Below are 24,118 nucleotides of genomic sequence, written 5' to 3'. Positions count from 1 at the left end.
TCCAGCTCACACCTGAGCTCCCTTGAGTCCTCAGTTCACGCGAGGAAGACATGTTGTCACGGGCTCAATTGCGCAGCAGTGTGGCTCCTGGAGGGCAGGTAAAGAGAGGTTTCAAACACTGAGGAAATTGTGCTGGGTTAGGAGATGGGGCAGCCTCCCAATGCAGGGGGCGGGGAGGAATTAGAGCATGGTGAGCCCACGCCTCCCCTTGCACCCCCACCATCCCTGATCACCCAGCCCATTGTGGTGAGAACAATTTCTGGTTCCTCTGGCTTAGGAAGGTGCCCCATGGACCTGTTTTTCTCCCTGAGAGCTACACCTCAGGCATACACATGCTGGCATTGCCAGGACATGTTGGTGACGTGACCCTGGGATAATGGTTTCACACCTGTCTCTTCAGGGGCCCAATGCCTCTTTCTGGCGTGGGAACGGCTCAAGGTCTCCAGGCTGTGTGTCTAAGATAGAGAGGGCTCACGTGACTGCACCTTGGAAAATCAAGTGTGTCTGGCCTGGGGTTCTAGCATATAACCTGAGAGTCCTAGGAGGCCACTGAGTTCAATCTCTCCATTTTACAGATCGGAAACTGGGGCCCGGGGGAGAAGGGGCTTGTCCAGGCCGAGTCCGTAGAAGGGCCCAGTCTTCTGACCACAGCAAAGAGCCCCTAACCCCTCATGGCCCAGGGGGAGCTGCTGCAGTACAGGCTGCTGCCTGAGTCACCTTTACGCAACACCCAGAACAGTGCGGGTCCCTGACACGTCCCAGGACGCATCTCCATTTTTGCAAGTGAGGGCACCGGCCCCAAACCACGCGCAAGTGATTGCCCATAGCTCGGTCACCATTCCTGATTTCCTTGAACCTTCGCCACACCTTGTTACAGGCCAGCGGGCAGGCCGGTGGAGGGGGGGGGGGGGCGCTGCCCTCGGTCACCGTGTTGGTGGCGGGGATGTTTCGCGGCCCGGCCGCCTGGGGACCAGGGGCGTAACCAAACACGCGAGGTCCAGGTTTCCGCGGGCCCGTGCGAGGCGAGAGCGCGCCGGCGCCAGGCAGGGCGCGTGCGCCGCAGCCCCGGGCTCCCATTGGTTCCTGCGGGTTGGGAGGCGGGGCCGTGCGCGTCGCGCTTCCTCCGCCCCAGCTTCCGCGTCCTCGCCCCGGTAGCCGGACCCCGAGCGGGTGCCAGAGTCTTACCCGGTTTCGGAGCTGGAGTCGGACCGGAGGGGTCGGAGTTAGACCAGGACCCTGGGCTGAAGCGGCGGGCACTGACTCCCTGCGAGGTGAGAGCGCGACGACGCCCTGCGCGGGTCCTCACCGCGGATGGGAAGGCGCCGTGCCCTGCCCGGGGCATCCCGGCGAGTCGACCCCGCACCTGACCACCAGCCTCGAGCTTGAGTTGGCTGAAGACCCGCTGGTCTGCACACCGGTGCCCCCAGCCAACGCTGTTCACTTTCGCAGATCAGCCCGGGACTCCAGCCTTCCTCAGTGAGAGTTTGAGGGGCTCCCCAATCCCCTCATCCCTGGACACTCCCTCCCCCCAGCGGCCGTTCTTTCTCTTTCCTTGTGTAGATGGACGGGACAGAAGGCAATGCTGGGCAACCGGGCCCCGCTGAGCGGTCCCATCGAAGCAGCGTGTCCTCCGTGGGAGCCCGAGGTGGGTCCCTGCCCCCCTCACCTAATCTCCATACCCAGTTTGTGTCTCAGCCCTGGGGAAGTGTCCCTGGCTTGTCATCTCTTTCATTTGTTAGTATAGTAATTAACAAATAAGGTCTGTGGCCGTGTGAAAAGTGACAGAAGACAGAGGACGTGGGCTCTGTCACTAGGCTGTTGGCCAAGTTGGGTACTGTTCTTGAACTTCCCTTTCTTCATTTGTAAAATGAACATATCTTACATAGCTGTGGAATTGAAATGAAACCTCATGAATGAAAGTGCCACCTTGACTTTCTTTGATTTCTTTCTCACAAACAGCAGGGTGAAAGCAGGCATCATTATCTTCATTTTATAAGGAAGGAAATTGGGCCCTAGAGAGGTTAAGTCAGTGGGTACTGGAGCCTGCATTGACTCTGTTTTCCCTACCTGAAAAGTGAGTCTGAATCACAGCCTCCTGGAGATTATTTTATGGTCTGTCAAGAAAGTAGCTGTTAGAGGCAGAACAGACTGGAGATCCAAAACGCACGTTCATGTGTGTTGATGATAAACTATGCCTTTGCCTTTCATAGGCTTTACCCCATTGGATTCACAGCTTGTCTTTGAGAGACGGGGATTAGCCCTGCTTTAATGAAGCAAGTCACATTCACACTTGCTGGAATCAGCCCACCAGCCAGGACCCCGGCTGGACTGGAACCCAGGTATTTGGGCCTCCGAGCTCAGGGGTCCTTCACTGTACCTGCAGTTCCAGGGATGGGGATTTGAATCTGGCTGCTCTTCTGAGGGTCTCCCTTCGGCACCAGACTCCAAATAAGAATCCTACAAAGCTGACACAAGTGAACACTCAGCTTTTTAGGTTATATTTCTCCTGGCCTAGTTAGACTGTCCTGGAAGGCCATGGTATTGAGTCCTGAGGCTTGGAGAATCCTACGGAAGCTGAACCCTGGAACTTGCTTTACCCTGGGGTGGCCTTAGGAGTCCCCTGTTCTATCTTAGCTGGGGCCAGAGAGAGACAGCTTGAGACAGACTTGCTTGAGGATAATAGCCAGTCGCCAACTCTCCTGCCTCGAAGCCTGATACACTAACTCCTATAATCTCAGGACGGGTTTGGCCTGTCTCTGCCTCGGTTCTCACCTGTGGAATGTTCTCCATCAAGGAAGAAGCCTAGGGAGCTAGGGTGGGGAGTTAGGGCTGCGCCAGAGTTGCTGTGTTTCTGGGTGGTTTGAGGGTCTCAATAAGCCTTAACCCCACTCGTCACAGGGTCTTTTGAAGATGCTGGGGCTCTGCCTCTAGAGTATGGAGGCATTCTAAGGGATTGGGGCAGCAGGGGAGGGGGGCTCTTGCCCCAGTGGAGGGGGGTAGAGGGTTCCTGGTCAGCATGCCTCTGCCTACGTAGCAGGCCCAGCTGACCCTGCCCAGTTTCTGTTGTTGCAGCAGCTGACGTGCTGGTGTACCTGGCGGATGACACAGTGGTGCCCCTGGCCGTGGAGAACCTGCCCTCACTTAATGCCCACGAGCTGCACCGGGCTGTCCGTGAGGTCCTGCAGCTCCCAGACATCGCCCTGGATGTCTTTGCACTCTGGCTTGTCTCCCCTCTGCTGGGTAAGGCTTGGCAGTCAGAAGCCCAGGCCGGAGGGTTGGAGGGGCAATGACCAGTAGGGAGGGGACAGCTTCCGGAACCTCTGGCCACAGACATCGGGAGAAAGTGGGACTTCTGTATGTCCTGGAGCTGTCCACCGCTTTTAGGACACCTGGATCCTCTGCCCCCACTCTCTCTCTGCTGGTGGCAGAGAGGGGTCAAGCCTGCCCCTCAGCCTCACTGGTGCTGGACCTGGGGCATGAAGAGGATCAGGACTGGGGGACAGGGATGGAAGGGATCTGCATTCACTGAGCATGTGGTCCATGCCACAACCTGAGCTGGCATTTCTTGAGCAGAATCTCTCCTCACCCTAACGGCCCAGCCCTGTCTTACAGATGAAGAAGGTGAGGTTTGGAGTGGTGGGTTCAGTGACTGGTAGGACCCAGATCAGAATGGAAGCCTGGACAGGGCCTCCTCAGCCAGCCTCTGAACTGCAACCTCCTCGTTGGGGGCAGGGAGGAAGGTGGGCCAAGGAGCGGCCACCCCCGAGGGTGGGGTGAACAGGACGAGTGGGAACTTGACTTTTCTGCACGGGGCGTCCAGCCCTGCTTGGTTTCTGGTCCATGACCACCTGTGTCCTGTCCTTTCAGGCTGAGATCCCAAGGCGGGGAGGCGGTAGCTCTCCACATCCTCAGGCCTGGGGGCGGGATGGGGGGTGGGGGTGTCCCTGAGGCCTCTGAATAGGGTCCCTGGCCTGCTGGCTCGCACAGGAAGAAGGCCAAAGGAGAGGGTGCCCCAACAGGTTCCAGGGCCAGGCATGTCTGCTGAGCTTAAATATTCTCCTTTCTTGTAGAGGAACGGGCAAGAAGGGGGTGATGTGTCCCCCAGGGCCCCTAGTGGTTACCTCTTTGCCAGGCCAGTGGGATTTGTGCCTCTGCCCCAGAGGGAGAATCTCTAGTGACCAGTGGGAGACGGAGTGCCCATCCTGTGATTCTCCATCCTGTCCATGTCCTGTGTCCAACCCCCCACCCTGCCCCGTTGGAGCTTCCTGTCCAGCTGCTACTCTCGCCCACCCTCTTCCTGCTGGCAGGTCTCCTCCACCCATTCCCCATCCAGCTCAGCCTACCCCTTTTCCACCCTCCGGGTGTGGGTCGAAACTGCGAGCCCCTTGGTTTGTATCTTTGGGAAGCTGGTGGTGTCTGTTTCAAGGGTTTCGGCTGGCCCCTGCCCCGCCTCAGGCTCTGTCTGTCCCTGCAGCTGGGCAGCTCCTCCTACTTCCTCCGCCCCCGCTCCCTCCTCTTCACATTCCTGTCCCCCCCCCCCCCCCCCCCCCCGCAAGAACATGAATGGGCTGCCTGTGTGGCCGGCCCGGGTCACCCTGGGGCACCACCCTGTCCAGGAGGAGGGTGGCTAGAGGCCCCAGCATGAAGTCAGTGCCCACTTGGTTCCCTGGCTGGGTTCGGGAAGGCTGAAAGGCCATTTCTTCTTTGACTCAGGCCCCTCGGAACCCTTGGCTGCCCCCCAACCCCAGAGTGGGTTAAGCTATGACAAATGCCCCAGGGCTGTAAGGGGGGAGGGGTGCTGTGGGCTGGAGCCACCCCTCAAGCTGGATGTTTGGGGAATGTTTGTCCTTCTCAGTGCCCTTGTCACTCTGCATGGAACAGGCTCCAGGGACCATCAGTCTCATTCGAGTGAAAGCCTCCAGACAGGAAGGTCCTGTCTGAAAGTGTGTGGGACCGCAGGGTCAGTGTAGTCCTGCTCTGATCACGGGAGTCCCCTGAGCTGCTGGAGCTCGAGATCAGGGCTGGGCTGTAGACAGAAGGAAGGGCACCATTGCCCCTGGTCCACTCTCCCTCTCAGTGTGTCCAGAGGTCCCAGCTAGTCAGTTACCTTGGTCACCTCACAGGTAGGTCCAGAGCCGCCTCCCAGCACCCCTGTGGCGGCCAGTGATCTAAATGCCGGGGACACAGTGGGAAGCAGGAATAAAGGTGTCCCTGCCCTGGGGGAACTCGCAGTCTGAAGTGTGGTGCAGGAGCTGTGGTCCTGGTTGCCACTAACTCTTGGTGGCCTTGGGCAGGCACTGTCTTTCTTTGGACTTCAGTTTCCCACCTGTTCAGTGGATGGTCTCCGTACCCTCTGGCTCTGGCATCCTCTGAGCATCCCGGTGCAAAGCATGTGGAAGCTGAGTGGCCGGGTGGGTAGGGTTGAAGACGGAGCCTTTCTTGGAGGGGAGAGGGCGCTGCCACTGGGTGTGGCAGAGGCGGCGGCAGATGGGTGTGGGCAAGGATCTAGATTGGAAATGAGGGACAAGGAACCACTGGGAAATCTGAATATCTGAGAAACATTGGAGGAGAAAGGGGTGTGAGGAAGCTGAATGCAGGGGTGGATGGGAGACGCTGCAAGCAGGAGGGAGACCAGTTTGGGGGGATTTGGCTACTGTTTTGTAGCCAAGATCAGGGACCAGATGGGGGCGCCTGGGTGGCTCAGTTGGTTAAGCAACTGACTTTGGCTCAGGTGGTGATCTCACAGTTCGTGAGTTTAAGTCCCACTCCGGGTGAGCTCGAGCCCCACTTCGGGAGAATACAAGCCCCGCTTTGGGTGAACCCAGCTTCTCTCTCTCTCCCCTCTCTGCCCCTTGCTTACTTGCGCCCTCCCCCCCCCCAAAAAAAAAAGATCGGGGATCAGATGTAAGCCCAAAGAACAGAGATAAAGACCCTTGGCTTCATGCTGACAGGATAAGGTGCCCAGCCCCCTGGTGGGGGATGAGGGAGGAGATAGGGGTCAGAAGCAGGGTCAGAAGGCAGGAGTAGCTAGTTGATGGCATGGATATTGCCACTTCCCCACTCCCCTACCTCCAGCAGCCATCCTCATTCATCTGATGGCTTGGAAGTGGCCTCTGACTTCTCAAAGGCTGTGGTCACTGACGTGTAAGGTGAAAGTGCTTTCTTATTCCTGGCGCGGGGTGTCGAGCCCTGGGGCCAGCTGGCTGCCCAGAGTCAAGGGGCCACGAGAGACGCATTTGGCCATTCTGTCCACCCATGTGAGGGCCTGCGGTGGGCCAGCGGTAAAGCAGTGAATGGGATAGAGCCACTCTTGCCCGGGTGACCCGAGGACTCAGCAGCTAGTGGAGCATAGGCAGGGAGGTGACATCAGATAGTGGTAAACGCCGTAAAGGCAACCACATGAGGGTGTAGTTGGCACGGAGGAAGTTGATGAGGGGAGCTGCCTCAGTGAAGGGTCTGGGGAAGGACACGCTTGAACTGAGACCCAAGCCAGCCGGTCATGTGGGGGGCGGTGTGGGGGGATGCCTGAGGCTGGAGGGACAGCGCGTACAAAGGCCCTGAGGCACCGACATGCTGGGGAGATTCAAGCTATTGAAGAAGGCCGGTATGGCAGGAGCAGAGCGGGAGAAGGAGTGAGGAGGAAATGAGGTGGGCAAGCTGGATGGCATGGAATAAAGGTCAGCCAGAGTTCCTGGGGAGGATGCTGGAGGTGAGGCCTGGAGAGGAGGAAGCCCAGGCTCTGCCAGGGGCAAGAGAAGACAGCCTCTTGGGTCTGTGGGTCCCAGTTATCAGCTTTGGGCTCTGCTTCCTGATGGCAGTGCTGGGTTCTCCTGTACCACCATCCCCGGCTCTTTCTGTCGGCCACCGCCTCTCGTGCTGGAGGGAACAGTCAGAGGCTGGTGCTGCCTAGAGCCTGACCCTCTCTCACCTGTTGTGTGACTTTGGACAAGTGACTTAACCTCTCTGTGCCTCATTTCTCTGCCTGAGTGAAACGAGCATAGCGTTCTTACAGAGCAGATGCACGTAAACCACTCGAAATGGTTCGGGGTGCTTGTACCTGCTCAGTTAATACCGGCCACGACGGCCATCGTCGTCGCCTTCGTTCGCGGGTGGCAGTCGTACTGGCCAGAGGCCACACTCACGGCCGCTTCCCCTCTCGTCCCGCAGAGGTGCAGCTGAAGCCCAAGCACCAGCCCTACAAGCTGGGCCGCCAGTGGCCGGAACTGCTGCTGCGTTTTACCGACGCCCCCGATGACGATGTGGCCATGGGTCAGTGCCGCCGCCCGCTGGCCCGCATCTCTCCCAGGCACCCTCGGCCACTCCTTCCAGGGGAAGATCCTTGGTGTGGAGGGGTGGGGGGCAGACTGTGCCAGGGGCCAGGGAGGGCAGCCCCTTGGGCCTTTGGGCCTCACTAACCAGCTTTTGCAGGATCCTTGAGGGGAACCCAGGAGGGGGGTGGCCCCGGGGGTCAGCAAGTGCACTGAGACAAGCCAGCCCCCCAGTCTCTGGACAGCCCTCCGGCTTTGTCAGTCGTGGTGGGTGAGGGGGGCACTAGGCCTGTCAGGGGAGAGGGCCGGGCCGAGCCGGGGAGCCGGGCGGTGACCCCAGCCTCTCTCCCCAGATGAGCCTTCCCTGCAGTTCCGAAGGAACGTGTTTTTCCCAAAGCGGCGGGAGCTCCAGGTGAGGCGGTGAGCGCCAGGCGGTGCCCCCGTCCCTGGGGCCCTGTGTCCGGCCTCCCCTTGTCCGCAGACCCCTGGACACTGGTGTGCCACCCCAGCTGAGCAGCCCCTCCGTCCCGCACCGGCCCACAGATCCACGACGAGGAGGTCCTGCGGCTGCTCTATGAGGAGGCCAAAGGCAACGTGCTGGCCGCACGGTACCCATGTGACGTGGAGGACTGCGAGGCCCTGGGCGCCCTGGTGTGCCGCGTGCAGCTCGGGCCCTACCAGCCTGGCCAGCCCACTGCCTGTGCCGTGAGGTGAGGGCCAGTGGGACCTGGGGCGGGGGCACGGGGTGGGGAGGGTTGTCCTGGAGCCTTGCTTGCAGGTGACCTGACAAGATCTGGAGTCGGGAGGCGTAGGCCCCCTGGGGCTGGCCCCGACGCCGTGTGACCTTGGGCAACTCACCCCACCTCTCTGAGCCTCCTTTTCCTCGTCTGCTCTGGGCTGAAGGGCCTGAGAAGTGGGAGCTTTGGGTGAAGTGACACCTGTGAGAGGAGCCCCCAGGTGTGCATGAGGGTGGAGCCTCCATCTGAGGTCAGGAGGGAGGTGAGCTGGTTCTTCCGGGGACTGACCCCCATCACCAATGACCGTCCAGCTTAGTTCCGTACTCCAGGGACGAGGTCCCGTTCCCCGGGCACTCCAGCCTGCGGGCTCTGGGCTTCCCACTCCCTCCCAAGAAGCAATGCTCTCTGCTGTGACAGTGAGTGTGCCCCGGAAGCACACCAGGCCGGACTCTGACCTCCACGGACAATGGTCCTGAGGTTTAGAGGTAATTCCAGTGGAGATGAACTTTCGGCACAGCCTGCTCCTAGACCCCAGACTCCTCCCACCCCAGCACTGTAGTGGGCGGCGTGTCGGGGGAGAGGATGTGCAGAGACAGGGCCCTGTGCCAGGTGACCAAGAGCTGGGGCCCCACGGCGACCACCTGGCTCAGTCGAGCCGGAGGGCTCCCCATGGAGCTGGCTGGGGCTGGTGGCCGTAGGGATCCTGCCCCTCGGGAGTGTCTGCTGCTTTACGCAACCCAAAGTGTTTGTACTTGAGGGACTTTGTCAGCTCTGGATGGATCCAGAGGTGCAGAGGCTCCGGTTAGATCCCCAGACGCCTGTCCTCATACTCCTGGCCCGGCCCCGTGTCCTCTGGGCCAGCTCACACTCAGGCAGGCCAGTTGTGTATTGGGAGAGGCCTCTTCCCTGACCCACAAGAGTCCTCAGACTCACTCTGACGTCCCCTTCCCTTGGCTGAGCCTCAGGTCCGACCAAAGGAGACACGGTGGCCAGAGCGCTGATGGGCCTGCCCTGAGCCTGCCCAGGCCCCAACGACGGGTGTGGGGAAGGCGGGATTTCCAGATGACAGGCGAGAGTTGTCGCTGGAAGATGGGATACGGGAGCACGAGCAACGAAAGCGCCCACAGCAGCCCCGAAAAGGGTGACGGCCCCCTGGACACCCCTTCTCACACTGCCCCGCTGTTGGCCACCAGGCCGGCGCGAGCTCCTTCCTCACCTCAGCCTTCCCGCTGACGGCGGGTGTTTGGTCGTCCAGAAGCCCCAGGAGAGACCCCTCCCTTCTGTGGTGAAAATGGCAACCTCAGCGGTACTTTTTAGGTGCCAGGCACCTGCTGGCGCCTTTCCGTGCAACCAGCGGTTGGTGTCCTCGTTTTATCCCTGGGGAAGCTGGGCCTCTGAGAAGGTCCTCGCTGCCCGAGGACACACCTCCGGCTGCCCCCAGCTGGGAGCAGCTGGCACGCAGCCCGCACGGTCAGAGCGCTGCCTGACGCGGGAGCAGTGCGGTTATGCCGAGGTTCTTTATGGTTGCGAGCTTTTCTTCTTGGACCTGTGTTGACGGATTGTGGGTTGACGTGTTTTTTTTTTTTTTATGTCCCTCTTTGGCAGAAAATCCGTGGAGAGGTATATGTAGGTCACTGGCTGTCCTGGTTTTTGGTTGTAAAAGTTCCACTAGCTCGGAAATCCAAACCTTCGTGACTCAGTGACACAGACGCTGCGCTGAAACCCTCCAGCCACAGGCTGGCTGTGCGGCGGGCCTGGTCTCGGCTCCCCCTTTGGTGTCCCAGACTGTCCTCCAGGCCTGTCACCGGCCAGGCTTGCCGCTGGGCTCGCGGCAGTGGGCTCTCTGGCGGTCCTCGTCCGGGGCCTCGCCTGCCCCTGCCCGTGAGCGCGCCGCACCCTGAGGACCTCGGCACCTCTGGCCGGGCACCCGCCCTGGAGCCCCGCCTCCCACCAAGCCCCCCACTTCCTTCCTCCGCAGGGAGAAGCTGGACTCCTTCCTCCCCGCCCACCTCTGCAAGCGGGGCCACGGGCTCTTTGCTGCCCTCCGGGGCCGCGGGACCAAGGCGGGGCTGGGGGAGCAGGGCCTGCTGAACGCCTACTGCAAGGTGAAGGAAGCGGCCGGCGGTGACAGCGGGCGCGGGACCTCCCTCAGCACCCACTACCGTGCCTACCTCCTCAAGAGCCACGAGCTGCCCTTTTACGGGTGAGCGACCCCCTGGCTGTCATCGTCCCGGGCAGCCACGGCCACGGGGCCTCTGCTGTCCCCTCCCCTGACAGCCCAACAGTCTGCACGGCCTGCCAGGGTGCCCACCTCTGCGCCCGCTGAGCTCTGTCCTCACGTGGGGTGTGTCTCGGGCCCCACGGGGACCGAGCCGGACCCCTGTCCTCCCCTTGCACCTGTCCCAGGCCGGGCGGCAACCCTCCTTCCACCCGCCACGGTCACCTGGCCGCTGGGCCCGCGGACCTTGCGCGTGGCCAGTTCTCTCACGCCACCAACAGTGGTCGGTGGCTCTCGGGTACCTGCTGCGTGCCAGCGATCGAGGCACCGGCGATACCTCGGTGAGCAGAGAGACGCGGGCCCTGCCTGGTGAGGCTGCCTTGCCGGTGGGAAGTCAGACAGCAGCAGAAGTAGAGACCTCAGGTGGCACGGGCGGCAGCCGGGTGACCGGCGAGGACAGTGTGGCCGTGCCCCGAAGGGGAGATACGGCTCAGGCCGGGTGGCAATAACGCGGGAGGTGAGACGCGGTCAGATGCCGGGGTGTTTGAGGGTACGGTCGACAGGATTTGCTAGACAGACGGACAGTGGGACAGATGAAGGCGAGGAGGCAGAACTCCAGGTGTCTGGCGTGAGCACACGAGCGATGGTGTCATCAGCCGAGATGGGACCGTGCCACGGAGCGGGTTGGGAAAGGTTTGGGGGTTTGGATTTGGACGTGTTGATTTTGAGATGCTCGCTAGATACCCAGCTGGCGATTCCGGGCGGGCAGTTAGGTTTCTGAGTCTAGAGTCGGGTGGTCATTGGTGAGCATCAGCATCTGGGCGGTTTGAAACCTGGAGCCTGAAGACATGGCCAAGGAGGTGCGAGTGGACAGGCGCAAGGAGGCCCCGGGACGGCGAGGCGGGCGGGTGGGTCTCTACGAGCCAGGCAGAGGGAAGTGTCAGGGAGGAGGAAGTGACCAAGCGTCGCACGCTACCGCTTCCGGGTCGAATTCAACGTGCCCTGGGTGGCTGCTGGTTGACCTTGGTTTCAGCATCGTGGGGTGGCAGCGGGTGGAGGAGAGTGAGAAGAGACAGGAGACAGCGGTGTGGCTGGCCCCTTAGGGGTCGGTGCTGTGCAGTGGAGTCCAGAGATGCAGCCTTTATGGGTGGATGCGGGGGCAGAGGCTTTTAATTTTTATGGTGAGCGAATGTGTGTGTACAGATCAGGCTGATCCGACAGAGGGTGAGAAACTGAGATGAGGGCAGCCAAGTGGCTGCTTCTGGTGGCTTCCGTGTCCTCAGTGAGGTAGGAGTCCCAGCCATCCGCTGAACCTGTAGAAGTCTTCCAGGAGCAGGGACAGGAGCGAGGCTGCTCTCAGGACCCGGAGGAGCACGTGCTTGTCTCCGGGCCAGTCCCGGAGCGAGGGTGCAGGCTGTCACAGAGAGTGGGACTCAGCAAGGGCTCCGGCTTCGCCTGGTGCGAGGGGGCGGCAGGCCAGGCAGATGTAGGAGAGGGAAGGACGTGGCGGGGCAGGGGGAGAGGGTGGCGGCTCAGTGAGTTGGTGTGCCAAGGCCACTATACCTTTTCCCCTTCCCCGTGTCAAGCCCTGAAGCCTCCCTGAGTGGCCCCTGTCCCCTCATGGCCCCGAGCAGGTGCAACTTGACCCCACTGCCGCTGAAGGGTCTTGGCCTGACAGACTGTGGGCGGCGGAGTTCTCCCAACCTGATACGGCCTGGCAGCTGCCAGCAGCCTCAGCCCCATCCCCTCCTGGCGGTTCCCCGGACGTAGCCTCCTCTGTCCCACCCCCAGGTTCACACTCTTCTCTCCGTCTGAGGTGCCTGCCCTTCTCTGTGATGCTCCTCTCCTCCCCCTGTCTGTTCAAGCCCTCCTGTCCTGCATGGCCAGTGCAGATGCCACCACCCCCAGGAAGCCTCCCTCCCACCCCCTCTCTGTTTCTCCCTCCCCAGGGGCAGGTTTCCATTTAACCGTCGGTCACCAAAATGGCTTAAACTTCTCATATGCCCAGGGCAGGGCCTGGCCAGAGCATTGAGGAGGGTGACCCCGGACGGTCTGTTCCTGGTGCGGGAGGTGACCGGCTAATGGCAGTTCCCCTTCCCAGGTGTGCCTTCTTCCATGGTGAGGTTGACAAGCCGGCCCAGGGCTTTTTGCACCGGGGCGGACGAAAGCCGGTGGTGGTGGCCATCAGTCTGGAGGGCGTGCATGTCATCGACAGCAGGGAGAAGGTACCTCCAGCTTCTCCAGGGTGGGACCTGGGTTGGGGGAGCAGGGAGCCTCACTGGAGAGGGCACGGGGTGCTCACGCAGGCCTTCCTGCTTCTCGCGGGCTGGTGGTTGGCCCGGAGGCAGACTGGATGGCCTGTGTGGCTTCCCTACCCCTCGGACGGTCCCTGGGGCTTCCAGTGTCATCCTGGGAGCTTCCTTGGGGTCTGCTCTAGGTCAGCTTTTCTGTCAGCACGCTAGGCAGGAGGGCAGCTAGGGAAAGGGGAGGCTGGGGCTGGGATTAAAGCCTCTGGGTGGAGGGGGTCTGGCCTGGCCACTCTGCCGGACCAATGGCTGGAGACTAGCTATTGGTTTTCCAGAAAAGCCTCATGACTAGAAGCCCTCTCCGGCTGCCAGAATCGGGCTTCTTCCCCTGTATTTGGCACAGGCTGTCGGTTGGTTCCCTGCGTAGATGGTGGTGTCGGCATCCTGCCCTGTGGGGCAGTTTCTCTGCACTTGGGCCAGAGTCTCTCCTAAGCCAGCAGAAAAGTTTTGGGTGACTTACCCCCAGAGAGGGACCCCAGCCCCTCCTGGGCACCTGTGCCCAAGTATGCTGGGCCCAGAGCCCAGCTCAGCCTGCTGAGACGCTACCCAGCTGATCTCATGGAAAAGCCCCCTATCCCCCACCCCTTCCCCCACGTGACTGCCCCAACTGTCAGGGGCTTGACCGGCTGGTGAGTAGTGCCATGGGTCAGGGGCTCTCAGCCTCCCCAGACCACAACCGCCTTTGGGGGTTTGATGAAAGTGGGGACTCCTCCGAGAAACTCATACAGGAATTTAGACTCAGCCTTGGGGATAAACAGCCTGGCCAGGCGTCCCCTCCTGGTGTCACGTGAGCAGGCTGGAGTGGGGGAATGGACTCGGCTCCGAGAATCCAAGCTCTGTGTCTCCTGCTGGCCAGCACGTCCTCCTGGGCCTGCGTTTCCAGGAGCTGTCGTGGGACCACACCTCTCCCGAGGAGGAGGAGTCTGTCCTGTGGCTAGAGTTCGATGGGGACAACGAGGGCACCCCGGTCAACAGGCTGCTCAAGATCTACTCCAAGCAGGTAGTGGGCATTGCCTGCACCGGGGGCGAGGTCGGGGTGGGGTGGCCTGGGCTCAAGGGGTCCCAGGCTACTGGAGGCTCCGGGCTGGCTGACAAGGAGGCGAGAGGGCTGCCGAGCGCCTGGGGACCAGGGGAGCTGACGTCAGCTGGGCCAGAGCCACTCTTGCGAGTCAGAGGCCCGGTTTGCAGATGCCACGCTGGGCTTGTGGCTGTGCGACCAGCCGGCACTGGCTCCAGTCCTCGAAGCCCCCTGGGAGTTGGGTGCTCTCAGAGGAGAAGTGGGCGTGGCGGGGCGAAGGCCCCTCGGCACCTTTGTTTCACTCTGTGCACCCGGCCCTCATCCCTGCACCTCCCTGCTGCGAGCCCAGTGGGCTCTGCCTTGCCACACCCAGTACACAGATGGCCGTCCTCCGTCCCCGGCTCAGCTTGACCGTGAGCTCTTGGCCACTCCTGTCCCCTGCAGTGGCTCCTCTGACCCCTGGCCTATAGCATCACAAAGGCTTCCCTCTCACGGCTTTGCATACACGACTGTCCCCACTTCCGCTGATGATTCTGTCATTTTTACATCACTAGGCTAGACCCCTTTTCAAAGTAAATATGTTACTGTATCATCTGTAGAGAAAAGTTACCAAATCCTAAGCGTATGACTCAACGGGTTTTCTGAAAATAAACCCACGTAACACCTTTCAGATTGCGAAAAAGAACCAGGACCCCAGGAGACCCCTCGAGCCTCCTCCCAGCAAGGGCGCCCCCATCCTGACTTGTTTCACCCTCGAGTCTTTCTGCCTGTTTTTGAACCCTTCTGGCACAGGCTCCCTCAGTTTGTTCTCTTCTGTCTGGTTTCTTCTGCTCAGTGGTGTGTTTGTGAGCTCTGTCCCCCCTGCAGGCGGCAGTGGCTTGATCTTTTGGAGAGGCTCTCCGATGTCCCATCGTCCACGTTCACCAGCCTTGACTTTCCCACTCCATTGCTGATGGACACTTGGATTTCCCGTTTGGGGCTGTTGCCAGCAACGCTGTCGTGATCACTGTCGTGCGTGTGCTTTGTGCGCATACGTGGGCGTCCCCCTGGGAGTGGCATGGCTGGGCCCCCAGGTCAGCACACGCTCACTTGAGGAGACGCTGCCAAGCCGTCCACAGCCGTCACGCAGATGTGTGCCTGCCGCTCCCTGTCCCTCCATTTCAAGTTAATTTTTTACATGGAGTGTGATGTATAAATCAGCATTCTCTCTCTCTCTCTCTCTCTCTCTCTCTCTTTTTTGTTTTTGTTCCAGCATTATCTGTTCAAAAGACTACCCTGTCTTCATTGAATTGCCCTGTGTCTCTGTTGAAATTCAGTTGGCCAAGTGTGTGTGGGTCTATTTCTGGATTGTCTGTTCTGTGCCCTTGATCTATGTGTTTGCCTTTCACTAATAATCCCACCGTACTGATGACTGAAACTTAATAGTAAACTTGAAATCGGGTAGTATGATTTCTAGGACTTTGTTCTTTTCCAAAATTGTTTTTGACTATCCCAGTTCCTTTCCATTTCCATATAAATTTCAGGAAAAGCTTGTTGATTGTAACCCTTCCTCCCCCCAAAGAAGTCTTCTGAGATTTAGATTAAGATTCTATTGAATCTGTAGATCAATTTTGGAGAGAATTAACATCCTAAATCTTCCAGGCCAATAATTTCTATGTCTCCCTTTATTTGGCTTTGATTTTTTTCACTAGTATTTTATAGTTGTCAGCATAGAGATATTGTACATCTTTTATTATATTTATCCTTAAGGTTGTCTTTTTTTTTCTTTCTTTCTCTTTCTTTCTTTCTTTCTTTCTTTCTTTCTTTCTTTCTTTCTTTCCTTGGTGCTACCCTAGATGGTACTTTTTCATTTATTTTTATTTATTTGTTTTTTTGGAACATAAAAAAATTTCTCCTTCTGTCACGTAACATTATAGGTAGGCAGTCCAGATCTGTTATTGTGAACTCAGAGTCCTTTAACTTTCTTTCTCCACCACGCATATTCTCTTCTCTTAAATTTACCTCATGGTCCAGGATGGCTGCTTCAGCTCCAGCCATCACATCTACATGCTCCACAACAGGAAGAAGAAAAAGGGAGAGGCAAACATCCCCTCTTTAAATATCAATTTTCAGTTCATTGTGGTATGTAGAAGTACAGTTGATTTGGAGGCACCTGGGTACCTAGGTTGAGCATCTGTCTGACCCTTGATTTCAGTTTAGGTCATGATCCCAGGGTTGTGGAATCGAGCCCCGCATCGGGCTCTGCTGAGCTTAGAGCCTGCTTAAGATCCTCTCTCTCTCCCTCTGCCCCTTTCCTGTGCTCACTCTTTCTCTAAAAGAAAAAAACAAAAAGAAATACAATTGATTGTGTTATCTACACATTCATATATCCTGCAACTTTGTTAAATTCACTCGCTGGTTTTAATAGTTTTGTTGCAGATTCTTTGCGGTTTTCTCTATAGACAGTCATGTCATGTGTAATAGGGGCGGTTGTATTCTGACCCTCCAGTGTGTGTGCCTCTGTTTGTCTTGACCGATTCCACTCCTGGACTTCCAGTACAGTGTTGGGTAGGTGTGAGCAGACATCCTGACTTGCTCCTGACCTTGGGCGGGAGTATGTTTGGTCTTGCTCGAAATACGTATGGTGTTAGCTGCAGGTTTTTCACAGACACCCCCATCTGGTCGAGGAAGGCTAATAGTCCCTTCTGTTACTGGTCTGCCAGGCTTTATCCTGAATGGATATTAATTTGGTCAGATGTGGGGTCGTTTTAATGGCAGGCTCCCTGGACCTCAGAAGCATCACGCTGTGATTGAGGTTTTGTTCCAGGGAACTTTGAGGGCTTCCCTGTTGTGCCTACAGCCCCGTATCCTCTGTCCCCACTGGCTGCCCTCCCACTCACCAGCCAATCTCTGCATGAGAAAAGGAGGCAGGCGTGGAGAATGGATGCCGGCTTTTCCTTCTGGGCCCAGGCAGCGTTTCCTGCCCTGCCCCCCTCCCAGGGCGGGTTGTGTTGCTCCGGAGAGGCCTCTGGCTGCACCGTGCGGGCACAGGTGCCAGGCCGCTGTTCTGTCAGCGGGGGGCCATCCCCTTGGCCCCTGACCCCCAACCCCTTGTGGGTACTCTTCTTGGGAGCACGAGGCAGGCATTCGGTCCTCCTCGGTCCCTGCTGTGTCCCACTGCCTATAGTAGACCTGGCACGGGGTAGGCGCTCGGTGAGGATGTTGTCTAACCGAGGGATTCCACCCGCTGACGGCTGGCTGTCTGTGGACGCATCAGACCCCTGGTGTCCCCATCACGTGGTGTCTGGACTGTGCTCACTGACACCTGGTCTCTTCACCTTTTATGTCAACATGCGTTATATTTAAAATTGGTTGAGAAGGTGTCGCCTTTGAAGAACGTGCTCAGAGGGCGTCCCCCACCCTCAGCCCTGTGACCTGACCACCACCGCCTTCCTCATGGGCCTGCAGGTTCTTCTCTCAGACAACTCCCTCCATTCCTTCCACCCAGGACGCCCCGCCCGAGCCCTCTTCCTGCCTTCCTTATCGTCTCCGCGCAGCTGAGTTTCTTTCCCATCTGGCCTGACTGCTGCCACCCATGGCACTCGGCCTTCCTGCCTAGAATGCTCTTTCTCGCCCAGCCCACCTCCCAGACCTGAGACAGGGACCCCTACTCATCCTCCAGGACTGACCTCCGAAGTCACCCCAGGTGGATGCCTCCCCTGTCCCTCTGCCCACAGAGCACCTGACCCCCCCTTCCTTTATTATGTAAATGGCGTTTGTTTCCGCCTCGGCCTCCCCCAGCAGAAGGCAGGGGCCCATCCATCTTACCCGTCTCGCCCTGCAGAGTATGGGAAGGCCGTGTCCTGGGCCATGGCTCACCGCCCAGGCCTCAGGGTGGCCCCTTTCTCCCCGCCAGGCTGAGCTTATGAGCGGCCTCATTGAGTACTGCATTGAGCTGAACCAGACTTCAGAGCTCACCGCCCCCCAGGAGTCTGTGTCCGGCCCGCCCTCGGCCGCCAGCTCCCTGCCATCTTCTGCTCAGCGCCCGCAGCTGCAGAGGCAGGGCAGCGTGGTGTGCAGCCGCCTCCAGCATCTCTCCACCATCGACTACGTGGAGGAAGGTGAGCATGCGCACACATACACACACGACGTGCACACGCACACACGACACGCGCGTGCACATGCACATATGCGCGCCACGGAGGGCCCCGGGGACAGCGAGGTAGGGTCCAGTTGCCAGGGACCTAAACGGGAGAAAGTGAAGCTGGGTGAGGGTCGCATCTTGTGAGCTCTGTGATTGGGAATGGGGGCCTCTGGGGCCCTGGCGGGAGAGTCCTTTTCTGGCCCTGTCACTGTTGCGTCCACAGATGTTCCCTGCAGCAGTGTCCAGATGTGACAAACTAGAAATGACCGACGTCGGTTAGTTCGGTGTGGGGACAGAAACAAGGGAGCCACATCCAGTAGAATCAGGGCAGCTGGTAAAAAAGAGGGCTGAGTGCAGGGTGATGTCCCAGTCCGGGCCCTGGAGCAGACAGAGGACGTTTGTAAGGAAACTGGGGAAGTCCCGAAGTATGTAGTTCAGTTCATCATACCGTACTGGGGTTTATGTTTTAGTTTTGGCAAATGTGAGACGGCGACGGAGGATGCCAGCCTCAGGAGAAGCCAGATGAGGGCAAACGGGAACTCTTTGTATGATTATCTTTGCAACTTCTCGATAAATCTGGTTTTATTCCAAAATAAGATTTTAAACGCAGTAACAAAGACCTGCGTTTAAATGGCAAGATGTCGGGGCGCCTGGGTGGCTCAGTCAGTTGAGCATCCAACTTCAGCTCAGGTCACGATCTTACGACTTGTGGGTTTGAGCCCCAGGCTCTGACGGCTCAGAGCCTGGAGCCTGCTTCGGTTTATGTCTCCCTCTCTCTCTCTCTGCCCCTCCCCTGCTCACATTCTGCCTCTCTCTCTCTCTCTCAAAAATTAAACATTAAAAAAATTTTAATAACTGGCAAGATGTTCACAAAATAAGACCCAAGTAATAGAAATCAGGTAATAGGACAGCCCCACGTAAGACTGCATCCGTGTGCAGGAGGAGGGGGATGTGCCAGCCCTGGTGGTGAATTGTTGTAACTTTCGCTTTTTCTTTGTGCGTCTTTGCAGTATTTACATATTTTATGACAGGCACGTCATTTTTTAAAAACTTTTTTGAAGTGTATTTATTTTTGAGAGACAGAGCAAGCACAGGAGGGGCAGAGGGAAAGGGAGAGAGAGAATCCCAAGCAGGCTCTGTACTGTCAGTGCAGAGCCCAATGCGGGGCTTGAACTCACAAACTGTGAGATGGTGACCTGAGCCAAAACCAAGAGTCGGACGCTTGATTGACTGAGCCACCCAGGCACCCCTACATTTTTTACGAGAAGCACGTCATTTTTTTTAAATTGGTATTTTTTTTTTTTGAGAGAGAGAAACAGAGAACGAGTGGGGGAGGGGCAAAGAGAGAGGGAGAGGCAGAATCCGAAGCAGGCTCCAGGCTCCGAGCTGTCAGCACAGAACCCGACGCGGGGCTTGAACTCACAAATGGTGAGATCATGACCTGAGCCGACGTTGGACACTTAACTGATGAGCCACCCGGGTGCCCCAAGCACGTCATCTTTTTTTTTTTTTTTTTAATTTTTTTTTTTCGACGTTTATTTATTTTTGGGACAGAGAGAGACAGAGCATGAACGGGGGAGGGGCAGAGAGAGAGGGAGACACAGAATCGGAAACAGGCTCCAGGCTCCGAGCCATCAGCCCAGAGCCCGACGCGGGGCTCGAACTCACGGACCGCGAGATCGTGACCTGGCTGAAGTCGGACGCTTAACCGACTGCGCCACCCAGGCGCCCCAATCTTTTATAATCAGAAACAGCAAAATAATTTTTCAATAACGTAACTGTTTCTCCCATTGTAGTCTTCCTTGGAATGGCCAGCAGGCACTGTCACCCAGCTCCCTGGTGTGGGACATGACCGTTATCTCCAGTTGTGAGCCACTACAAACAATGTAGCCGTGGCTAAATCCTTGCTTAGAATCCAAACCGATTCCTTGGAACAAATTCCTAGAGACGGCGTTGCGGTATCAGACCGCATGCCCGCTTGCACCCCTCCCAGTAGACAATGCGCACAGGCTTCCATCCCCTCTCTGTCCCACTGAAAGAGACCTTTTTGGGTTGGTATTTGAATATCGGTGAAGTTGGACCATTTTTATGTGCTTGGATTATTGTTCATTTCTGTTGTCTATTTTTCTTTCGTTGCTTGATTTTTTTTAGTTAGCATGGTATGTTAATGTGGTATGTTTGTTAATGATTAACGAGCCAATACTGATACAGTATTATTATTAAAACCTTTCTTTTTTTTTTTTAATATTTATTTATTTTTGACAGAGAGAGAGAGACAGAACATGAACAGGGGAGGGTCAGAGAGAGAGGGAGACACAGAATCTGAAACAGGCTCCAGGCTCTGAGCTGTCAGCACAGAGCCCGACGTGGGGCTCGAACTCACAAACCGCGAGATCATGACCTGAGCTGAAGTCGGACGCTCAACCGACTGAGCCACCCAGGCGCCCCTAAAGTCCTTCATTCTAACCTAATGTCCCTTTTCAAGGTGGCAGGATCCCATCCAAGACACTATACTACACTTAGCTTCGTGTCTCTGTAGGCACCTCTGGGCTGTGGTAGCTTCTCAGATTTCCCTTGTTTTTGATGACCTTGACAGTTTTGAGGATGACTCTTTGGGGATATTGTAGGATGCCTTGTTATTGGAATTTGCCTGATGTTTTCCTCGTGATTAGGCAGGAGCTGTGGGCTGGGGAGGGAGATCACAGAGGTAAAAAAGTGCCATTTTTATCACATCACATCAAAGGTGCATTATCAACATGACTTGTGACAGTTGGTGTTGACCTTGGTCACCTGGCCTGAAATTCTAACTTGTAAGAATTCTTTCTGTCTTATCGAGGTTCACCTCAAACCAGTTGTCTGTGTTGTAGGTGTTTTGTTTCTTTGGTCTGTTTTTTTTGTTTATTTTTGAGAGAGAGAGAGAGGGAGAGAGAGAGAGAGCAAGAGCCCAAGCAGGGGAGTGGCAGAGAGGGGACAGAGGATCCGAAGCAGGGTCCGCACTGACAGCAGAGAGCCCGATGCGGGGCTCGAACTCACGAACCGTGAGATCAACCCGAGCTGAGGTCGGACGTTAACCGACTGAGCCACCCAGGGGCCCCTCTTTGGTCTGTTCTTGAACTGGGTTTAACAAAAGCTCCTCAGACAGCACAGCTGGCCCAGCATCAAATGAAAACCCGAAACAGCCTCCGATTTGCAAGGCTGGCCGCATTCCCCGCCCTCCCCATCGTGGGCAGAAGAGTTGGGGTCCGGGACTGAGGCTCAGATAGTTGGTGGATGCGGTGAGGGGGACTGGGTCTGCACCGGCTCTGGAAGGAGCCAGGCCCTGGTGCCAGAATCCAGGCTCCCGGGGGGGCGCGGACCAGCCCACCCCGGGAAGCCCTCCCTCAGCGCGGTCCTCTTGTTCCTTGATAGGTCAGCAGATCAAGCGGGTGAAACCGAAGCGCACCACGTCCTTCTTCAGCCGGCAGCTGTCCATGGGCCAGGGGAGCTACACCGTGGTGCAGCCCGCTGACAGCCTGGAGCAGGGCTGAGGGCAGCGGTGCCAGGCAGGGGGTGGCACCCAGAGGCCCCCTGGGGCCTGGCCGAGGGCCCTTCTCCCCGAGGGGCGGGACCAGGCTGCGGCTCTGGCGTCGGGCAAGAGGGCCACCTCGAGCGGGAGGAAGTGGCTTCTGTGCCTGGGATGGGACGCAGGCTGCACGGAGCTGGCCGGGGGCTCCTGCAGGGTCTTTTTTGGACTTTCCCTGGACTCGGCCCCACTGCCGTCTCAGGAGCATTTGAGGAGGCTCTGGCCGCCTCCCCCCAGCCAGGGACTTGTCTTCGTGCCCCTCTCGAGATGGACAGTGTCCCCTGCTCTGAAGTCCTCAGTGGCGGCTCTGATGGCAGGTGACCGATGAATAGGGTTCGGGACCGGTAGATCCAGTGTGTGTCTTTGGTCTCTTCCCTGGACTTTGGTGACCACATCCCTGCATTCCTCTGCCGCACCCCCCCCCCACACCCCACAACCTGCTGCCAGTCTGGGCATGGCTCTTTGGGCAGGAAGGGGCCCTCGTGCATTGAACCACAGGAGGAACAGAGAAGGCGAGGCCCCTCACCCATACCCTCCCTTGCCGGATGAAACTAGAGGGAGCCAGGCAGGGCCTGGCTCAGGGGGCATTCTGTGCCCCTCACTCAGGCCCCTTGTGCCAGGACACCCTCTGACCGGAAGGAAAATGCCTTTTTGCCAGCCTTTGGTGACAACGCTGTGCCGGGAGGTGGCCGTCCTGTGGACCAACACGCCGCCAGACCCACACTTCACACTTGGACAGGCTCCCAGCCACCCTGGGCTTCAGGTTTGGGTTTTGCTCCTTTTTCATCTGCTTTAGTTCTGCGAAGCCTGTGGCCTCTGGGGGCAACTTGGGAGAATGCTCCCGCCAACCTCAGAGCTACTGGCTTTCCTTCAAGATGGCGCCATGGTGTCCATCCGCGTGACCCTTTGGGGTGGCCTGTGTGCGAGGATGTCCCATGCGAGCTGGTCTCATCTTTGCGGGGACATTGTAGGGAGGCTGGATGTGGCACTGGGTGTGGCTTTTCCCCTGCCTCACGTTCCTGTCTTCTCCCAGAGGAGCCAGGCTAGCAGAGGGCCTTCCCAGCCCCTCGGCTCCTCCGTGGTGGCTCCATGGCTCTCACGGCGCTTGCTGGGACTTTCCGCGGGGAAGAGGCAGGCCCAGCAGAGCACTGGGCTCGGCCTTGTTCTCCCCTCCCCTGGAGAGCCTGGGCAGAGGAAACGCGAACTTGGCTCCAGGGGCGGAGCCCACTCACTTCCTCTTCCTTTTGGTGACTTGTGCACACTCCAGATGTTCTGAGGGGGGCTTGCCTCCAGCAGTAGGGACTTGTGTTGCTTGTTATAATAAATAGGTATCCGAGCCTTCTGGAATGTCCCAGCCAGAGAACATCTTATCTCCCCTCCTGGAATCACTGGACCTGAGTGGCTGCCCGGCCTGCCCGGCACGCAGCCATCTGGTTATCTCTTCCCACTCGCTGTTTTGACCCAGGTGAATGTTTATCTGCTGGTCTGGCTGCGAGGGGCGGGTGTGGACCCATTACTTGTTTTTATTGTTCAGCCTCTCTGCTGTTCTCTGAGCATCCCTTGTGACGTGACCTTTTCTGCCTGGCCTTTGGGACAAAGCAGTATTTCACCAAGTGCCCTTTGAATATTCTCATTCTTTTGTATCATGTGACTCATTAATAATAAATGAATTTCCAGCAAACTCTGGGTGGTTCACGTTACGAAATACCAGGAGTGTGTTAAGTACAGCCTGCGAGTTGATTATAGGCTGCATGTTTGCTTTTTATTGAATACGTGTCAAGGTATGCAGCTCTCTGGGCTGCAGAGTGGAATTCGATGGAGAACCCAGAGTGAGGTTTTCCAGTGTCGCTGGCTGGGCAGGGACTCCCAGGGTAAGAAGGTCCAGGAGGGATTTGGTGGTTCATGGTGGGAACCAAGGGGGTAGGTCTGCAGGGAGGCAGGGGAACGAAGCACCGATGGTGGGCAGGCCTTTGTCCCCTGTCCCTCATGGCCTAAGCCATACTGCCATGGCCTGTCAGACCCCTGCCCTCCCGTTCCTCTTCACACCTTGGGGTTGGGGCTGAGGGCACAGTCTGGACACCAGTGCCTAGCCGAGAGGCCAGAGAACCCAGGACGTTTTTGGGGTGATTTTTGTGCCCACCCCGAGGATGCCTCGTGCCCCAGGCCTTGCCAGGAAGTGGTTTGTTTGCCATAGATCCTGTCGTGGGCGCCCACAGGCTTTGGCCCTGGAGGGTGAGCACCGTGTGGGGTTTGGAGTTCACACTTGAGCGGGTTGGGAGCCAGAAGGAGCAAGTCACGTGTCTCTGTGGCTGTGAGGTCCTGGGACTAGGGCCCCTCCCCTATCCTGCCTTCCTCCGTGAGGTCCGCCATCTGGCAAGGGCAGCCTGATGCACGATTGTGGGCACTTCCTGGAGCCTCCACTCCTTGCCCTTTAAGAAGGCCATGATAATAGTACCCGTCTCATAGGGTTGTTGGGGTGCTTGAGGGTCTGGCGATGACTAGGCACTTGATGGGTGTTAGCTATTTTCGTCTCTACAAGTCACATGTCTGGACACCGGCAGGGAGAACAGGATCCACCCGAGAGGCCAGGGCCTGCCGACAGCGCGGACACCCCCACTCTGGTGGGTGAGGGGGTACCAACGGCCTGGAGCCCGGCCCACCTGGAGCCCCTTCCTCTTTCCCGGGCCCGTCAGCCCTCGCCACCTGTATTCGTTTCCTGCGGCCGCTGTAACAAACGGGCATAACCTTAGTGGCTGAAAACCACACACATTCATCACCTCACAGTTCTGTAGCCCGAAGTCCGAAATGAGTCTCACTGGACTAAGGTCAAGGTATCGACAGGGCCTCGTTGCTTCTGGGGCTTGTCGGGGAGAGGCTGTTTTCCTT

At 57.9% G+C, this 24,118-nt stretch overlaps 1 protein-coding gene across 5 annotated transcripts; it reads left to right on the top strand.

Moving 5' to 3' along the window:
* The first annotated feature begins 1,116 nt into the window (after window positions 1-1,116).
* FRMD8 (FERM domain containing 8) lies at window positions 1,117-22,913 on the top strand. 5 transcript variants are annotated; one of them, XR_007156387.1, is made up of 12 exons: window positions 1,136-1,271; window positions 1,561-1,645; window positions 3,073-3,240; window positions 7,168-7,269; window positions 7,622-7,680; window positions 7,812-7,978; window positions 9,984-10,208; window positions 12,325-12,448; window positions 13,386-13,529; window positions 17,443-17,647; window positions 21,079-21,549; window positions 21,891-22,913. XR_007156387.1 is itself a non-coding variant. In XM_047878591.1 (11 exons), exons 2-11 carry the CDS (start codon window positions 1,561-1,563, stop codon window positions 21,195-21,197), a joined length of 1,398 nt encoding a protein of 465 aa, XP_047734547.1. In that variant the 5' UTR covers window positions 1,117-1,271; the 3' UTR covers window positions 21,198-22,913. The 5 variants fall into 5 exon arrangements, 4 of the variants coding, with proteins under 4 accessions (XP_047734547.1, XP_047734543.1, XP_047734544.1 ...); XM_047878591.1 differs by having other exon boundaries at window positions 1,117-1,271; window positions 21,079-22,913; XM_047878587.1 differs by having other exon boundaries at window positions 3,076-3,240; window positions 21,079-22,913.
* The last annotated feature ends 1,205 nt before the right edge of the window (window positions 22,914-24,118 follow it).

This window comes from Prionailurus viverrinus, chromosome D1 (assembly GCF_022837055.1).
Source record: "Prionailurus viverrinus isolate Anna chromosome D1, UM_Priviv_1.0, whole genome shotgun sequence".
Lineage (NCBI taxonomy): Eukaryota > Metazoa > Chordata > Mammalia > Carnivora > Felidae > Prionailurus > Prionailurus viverrinus.
The sequence above is the reverse complement of the archived record's forward strand: the minus strand, read 5'-3'. Positions and strand labels throughout refer to the sequence as shown.

Coding starts and splice junctions, on each gene's coding strand:
- FRMD8 (XM_047878591.1), top strand. CDS start 1,561: ATGGACGGGACAGAAGGCAATGCTGGGCAACCGGGCCCCGCTGAGCGG. Junction 1,646..3,072: donor GTCCTCCGTGGGAGCCCGAG/GTGGGTCCCTGC, acceptor CTGTTGTTGCAG/CAGCTGACGTGCTGGTGTAC. Junction 7,270..7,621: donor CGATGACGATGTGGCCATGG/GTCAGTGCCGCC, acceptor CTCTCTCCCCAG/ATGAGCCTTCCCTGCAGTTC.